This window comes from Sphaeramia orbicularis, chromosome 22 (assembly GCF_902148855.1).
Source record: "Sphaeramia orbicularis chromosome 22, fSphaOr1.1, whole genome shotgun sequence".
Classification (NCBI taxonomy): domain Eukaryota; kingdom Metazoa; phylum Chordata; class Actinopteri; order Kurtiformes; family Apogonidae; genus Sphaeramia; species Sphaeramia orbicularis.
Genome location: NC_043978.1, coordinates 3,818,666 through 3,825,229, shown reverse-complemented (window position 1 = coordinate 3,825,229; position 6,564 = coordinate 3,818,666). Strand labels below are relative to the sequence as shown.

The window sequence follows — 6,564 nt, the reverse complement described above, 5'->3', positions numbered from 1 at the left end:
GTCTCTAACTGGCAAAGCCTTTTCAATTTGGTCAAATCTAGGTATATGGACAATTAAAGATTTGTTTGTCAATAATGTTTTTGCTACATTCCAACAACTTTCAAACAAATATTCTCTCCCAAAACAACATTTTTTCAGGTATTTGCAAGTTTGTAGTTTTGTTCATAGTAACTTTTCCACATTTCCCAATTTACCTGAAGACTCCACTTTGGACTCCCTACTTTCACCCGCTTCTAATTTGAAGGGGTCCATTTCATTCGTTTATAATCAAATATCAACTATACATTCAAACTCTCTTAATTCAGTTAAAACTCTCTGGGAGAAATTATATCGAACGAGCTGTGATCTTTAATCTTAAAGCGGGTACATAGATCATCCATATGTGCAAAGCACTCTCTAATACAGTGTAAATTAGTCCATCGCGTCTACTATACAAAATCGCGTCTATCTAAAATGTATAATAACGTATCTCCAGAATGTGACAGATATCATCAATCCCCGGGTAATCTTATTCACACATTCTGGTTATGTCCACAGCTGGTTTACTTTTGGACTGAAGTTTTTACCATCATCTCTGATGTAATTGGCAGGAAAATTAATCCAAACCCCTTGAGTGCCCTACTTGGGATTTTTGTCGGGACACCTTCCCTCTCCACTTCCCACTGTAATTCTCTTGCATTTATGTACATTCTTGTGAGAAGAGTAATTGTCCTGAAATGGAAATCATCAAGCCCCCTTCCTTTATACACTGGCTCAGAGATGTCCTGTATTTCCTCAAACTGGAAAAAATTAGAATGACACTTTATGCCTCTGCTGATAAATTCTAACAAATCTGGAATCCTCTGTTTCAACTAGTCAGAAAAACTAATTTCCCATTTGTTCCAGATTGACTTTTATGGTCATTTTTACGCCTGGTCCTCTTCTTTGTTTTTCTATTAGGTAATGTACCTTGTGTAACACATAACGCATTAATATTCTAAATGTGAACCTTTCAAGCCTTTTTTTTTTTTTTGTTTTTGCTAATGAAGAAGGTTGGTGTAGTTCTTGGGTTTACTTCTTTGGTTTTTGTATACATGTTTTTTAAAAAAAAAAAGGAAATTGTGCAACAATTTATTTTCAATTGATTTATCATATGTGATACAGTATTTGTTTTGCTCAATTTCTACAGAACTCCAAATAAACAAAGGTTGGAAAAAAAAATAATTACAATTTCTTAAAGGTTCAATATACTGTACATAAGATTAGTGTGATTATGTGAAGTTTGTGTTTGAATTTGTGTTGTGACATTTGTTAAAATTAGCTAACTCCATTTTTAAGCTTAAGTAGAAATCAGTGACCAGTATTGTTTAGATATGAGTTACTGAAATACTTACTAGCTTAAAAGTGGAATTAGCCAACATCAACAAATAACCAACTCTGAAACACAAAACAGACGATCTCCACTAACACCAAAGTTACATCTTGGAGTTTTATGTTGGAGTATAATTTTCTGCGGGACAAGGCCACTTGTTACTATTGGCTAATTAATTTTTCAATAACGCTGTAAAATGTTGTTATTGTAGCGGAGCAGAAAAGAGGAACTGAAGAACTCAGGGGTAGGGAAAGTGTTTTTGTAGAAAAACTGACTAAAATCATCTCCACACAAATGAGTGCACAGGCTGTTTATCATCGATATCTCAAATAGATAGAAACTTAGACATTTGTTAACTTAAAAATAGAGTTGGTTGGTTATAAAATTAATTAATGAATTAATTCATTCATTCATTCATTCATTCATTGATTAATTAATTAATTAATTAAAATACAGTTGGTTTCCAACACGAAACAGACTCCAACACAAACTTGATGTAAGAACAAGGTTGTTTGAATGTTACATATTGTTCCTTTAATATGATATGAGCATCATTTATTTCGCACTGAAAAACCATGTAGAAATTTAGAAATCCTTGGAGTACATTTGTGTGCTTCTTCACTCTTATGCAAGTCAAGAAATTGAGCACTTCTACTTACATTTTGCAGTTTGTTTTGTACAAGGAGCTGTTAGTTTGTTAACGTTAGCCAACTCCATTTCTGGGTCAAAACACAGTAATGTGTTTTGAGCCCAGAACCCAGAGAGCAACTCAGAGAGCGAACTTTAATTGATTGCTATTCCAACATTTATTTCAATATAAAGTAGCTCCTTGTTTTGGATTATCCCTTATGGTCCAACTAAAGCAAAAATGTAGGTCATTAGCAACACTAATCTGTCAAATTATCTGTAAAATGTCCTGTCAGAGAGATTTCGAATACTGTGTTTTGACCTTGACCCTTCTGCAGAAAACCTTATGCTCATTTCCTAGTTCTTCAATGACTCCACTCTACTCCTCTACAGCAGCAACACTTTACATCCACACTAAAACTCCTATCATCTGATTTGTGGAGTTATCAGATTATTCAACTGATCATATACAGTATAATCTGATCTATTTTATCAGATAACAGCAGTAATCTGATGAGAAATCAGATAAACACACCTGGATTTTTCCCCAATACTCTGATGTCTTCATGCATGTATACAAGTTAATCTGATTTAGTTTTGCTATTTTACAAATCAAATGTGAGCGGACGTTTGATTTTACCATCACAATGTATGTATGTACTCGAAAAGAAATCCAATAATGGACTGAAACGTCTAAACGAGTTTTTTCAATTAATCCATTTCTGAAGTGCATGGTAAACAAATTAGATTTGATTATTACAATGATCTGATTACTTATCAGAGTTGTATGGTCATGTGAACAGGCTCAGTGTCTGGTGTTAGCTTAGAAATGGATTTGACTAATATAAAAAAGAAAGAACAAAAAATAAAACACAGCAACACAAGTTATGCACGTGCAAATGTTAACAGTGTTGGGAAGACTTACATAAACTACATGTAGTTGAACTACATAGTTAAACATTTTGCTGTAACTTGCTGGTAGTTAAACTACATTCATATTTTGTGCTGCATCAACAAGTTTAAGTACTTTTTGGATAATTTTTTGTTGTTTACTTAATTTGCAAAATACAATTTTGGGCAACAACATAAAATTAAGTTTTTTGTTTGTTTGTTTGTTTGTTTGTTTGTTTGTTTGTTTTTTGATAAATTGTATTTCACCAGTGAATGCAAGACAGTCCCTTTTTCTTTCATCTTGAATTGCTTTGAAGGCATGATCATGCGACATGCCGCCCGAACCATGGACACATTTTATTACATTTACACCACATGTACATTATCAATTTAATGCTCAAAATACAAAGTAGTTGCTAAAACTACTTTTTCTAGCCTTACTTTTACAAACTACATTTCTCCAGGGGTAGAAATGTAGTTTGTTTGAACTACTGCCATGCTGAACTACTTGTAGTTTTACAAGTTACACTTGCAAAGTAGCTTCCCTAGCACTAAATGTTAACATACTGAACCTTTGAATATGTTACATAAATAATATGATGCATTTTTGACAACCACCTTTTCTTCATAGCACTTTAATTCAGAAATACTCTTCATGACAGCTCTTTGATAATATTACATGTCTCTGACTGGTTTCTGCTTTAACTCCAGACTAGAACATTCCAATTCCCTTTTACAATTATCAGTGTCTGTCTGTTGATAGAAATGGTAAAATAAAAATGACATATAGTAGAAAACACACTTTATAATATAACAGAGGTGTGTATACACCTTTAGATGCAGCTATGCAGATTATAGGAGCAGGAGAGACATAGTAGGTTACATACAGACAATGCTGAAGGCAACTTAGGTGAATTCAGGTTGGAAAAAACTGGCTGAGGGTCACTAGAGGCAAGTGGAGCCCTAATCCCCTTGTGCCACCTGTATAGTGTAACAATACACTGCGAGAAAGCAGTGATCCAAAGTCTATGTAAGCTATATAAGCCATGGGAAAGCAGCAGCAATCCTATCGACACACTCTGTAACACACTCTGCAACATACACACACATAGAGACACACATTCTGTCACGAACACACAAACAGTATCCATGTGCTAGGCTGCCAATTAGGGCAATAACGGCTGTGGGAAAAGTGTACACTGACACACACTCTCACATACAGTAAATGAGACTTCTAAGTTCAAAGTTAATAGCACCCGATTGTTCAGTGCCAGAGACAGACCCTGTGGGAGGGGTTTGTGTGTGTGTGTGTGTGTGTGCGTGTGTGTGTGTGTGTGTGTGTGTGTGTGTGTGTGTGTGTGTGTGTGTGTGTGTGTGTGTGTGCGTGTGTGTGTGTGTTGGGGGGGCGGGGGGGTTGAAGCTTGGACTAATGCAGCAAGCCCAAGAAAAGCACAATTTCACAATGACCATACAGGGTAGGATCTCAGTTTTTGGTTTGTGGAGTGGTAGTTTGTATTTATCAAGTAATTCCAACAAAATTCTCACATATTTTAATGAGACAGTCAGTAACATAAGAACTAAACCACGTATCTACCTGTGCCTCTTTTCTACTGTATTCTTTCTTATTTATATCCTACTGTTTTCTACTTTCTACCCTTCCTTCAGTATAAACCGGTGCTCGCTTTAAGGGACATTCTCTAAAGGTCTTTCTTACTCAATTAGTCCCTGTTAATGATGTCCTATCCTGCCAGCCAGTGTATCAGAGGAAGAACATAATGATACAGAATTGATGGTGAATGAAGGAGGAAAACAAGCATCTGAGGCCAAAAAGGAAAAGGAGAAGATGGAGAGTGAGGCACCACAGATGGCAGGGAGGGGAGGCAGAACAGGCAGACGGTGATGCAGGGACGGGGTGGGAAGTTGATGTGCTGGATACTTTCCTCCTGTTCTATCAGCAGAAGCCTATTGGAGGGAAAGCACAGCAATGAGAACAGCTGCAGCTGATCCACAACCATGAACACACGCAAACAAACGCACAAAAGCAGTCCTCCACCAACTTGTCAGTCACTTTGAAATGTGCAAAAAGACAGCATCTCTCGTACCCTCACACTCAAAGGCTTGCAGCATAGTGGTGTAAGAGGGGCCCAGCCAAGAGGTGTAGCTACCCAGAACCCTTTGCAGATGGTGGGTGGAATCACTGAAGAGCAGATCAGATTCGCCATAGCCCGCTGAGCTGAACAGGCTGAAACCCTCGGTAGCGTTGCCAAATGCATTCTGCAGGAGAGAGAGAAAGTGTATGACAGAATATAATCCATGAGGGCATGTATGGATGTGTGTGTTGGTGTTCTCTGTAGATATGAGAATGTGGTTTTTTGGGCCTTGTACATGTAAGTACAAGCACTGATGCCAACTTAGCACTGTTTTTGCTACATTTAGCAACTTTTCAGACTACCCTATCAATGTTTTTTTCACAAAGCACCTAGTAGCAAATTGAGCTACTTTTGAAATTTGTTTGGAAACCTTTTATTAACTTTTGAAAAGTGACTAAAATGCATAAACATACACATTTTCCTCTAAATGACATCAAATGATTTTCTCCTGTTAGTCAGAAAAACACATGGTCTGTCTGCCTACCTCTAAAAGTCTGTGTTTCCAACTTATTAACTTTGTTGGTATATTTAGAGATTTTTCAGACCTGGCTAGAGACCCGGATAAAGGAGGATGGTTGGAATTGACAGAGTATAGGTCATTTGTAGTTCTAAACATATTTAGGGTGTTTTTATACTCACTTTTTGCCTCTCCCACAATGTTATTTGTGGTGGAGAGAGGATCCTTTAGAGACAACAGATTATATTAATATAAGTATTTATTCACATAAAATAGCAATACATACATGAATTGAATGATACGTCCATTTAACAAGCAGTCATGACCACAGAAGAATACAGCGGACACAGTGAGACAAAGAAGACCCAGGAGAAAAGCAGAGAGGAGAGAAGCCCAAGGGAGAAAGCAAAAGCGAGCCCATAAGGGAAGGCTTTTTGTGTGAAACCAGATATGGACCTTAGAGGTGAATAAAGCCCCAAATATGGAAATGTTACACAAGTGGTTATATAAGAATCACATACCTGACCAAATGTGTTCAGGTGATGTCACTACATATTCCTCTCCTGCATCTTTCATTCCAATTAAATGCATATTTACAATTGTGCAAATTAGGTGATGGTGCCATTTATTAACTTCTGGTGATTTTTAGGACAAACAATAGATACTTTCACTACTGAGGAGTTGGAAACACTGAGTGTAAGTGTGTGTGTCCAGGGAGGGAATAACATGACAGTCATCCAGGAATCTCCCACACCCTCAGTAAGGATGAAGGATGACAGTTTAGTAGATAGCTGCAATTTGTGACATGCTGATTGATAACAGAGCCTCCACAGAAATATAAGCAAGACATAAACCCAGTACCTTACCCACCTGCAAGCGCTCCAGGTACTTCCACACACGGCATTTATCCTCTAAACGCACCACCACAGCGTTAGCAGGGACGGCAGCGAGATGGCATCGCTCAAAGTCATCTAGAGCGGCTTCAGTCCCATCAGGACATAACAGTTTCAGATCCTCCAGCTCCAGATCCAGGGCCCAGGACTCCTGGTTCTTACCTGGGCACCAATGAAATGAAGGTGTACATAATT

General features: G+C 37.5%; 1 protein-coding gene across 2 annotated transcripts in view; it reads right to left on the bottom strand.

The window, feature by feature from the left end:
• Window positions 1-3,419: 3,419 nt before the first annotated feature.
• otomp (otolith matrix protein) overlaps window positions 3,420-6,564 on the bottom strand; it is a 16,262-nt gene continuing 13,117 nt past the window's right edge. For both annotated transcript variants that reach the window (XM_030126020.1, XM_030126019.1), the window contains 3 exons: window positions 6,347-6,531; window positions 4,972-5,143; window positions 3,420-4,831 (listed from right to left, as the gene is read on the bottom strand). In XM_030126020.1, coding sequence (XP_029981880.1) covers window positions 4,821-4,831; window positions 4,972-5,143; window positions 6,347-6,531 — 368 coding nt within the window. In that variant the 3' untranslated portion in view covers window positions 3,420-4,820. The remainder of the gene's footprint in view (window positions 4,832-4,971; window positions 5,144-6,346; window positions 6,532-6,564) is intronic.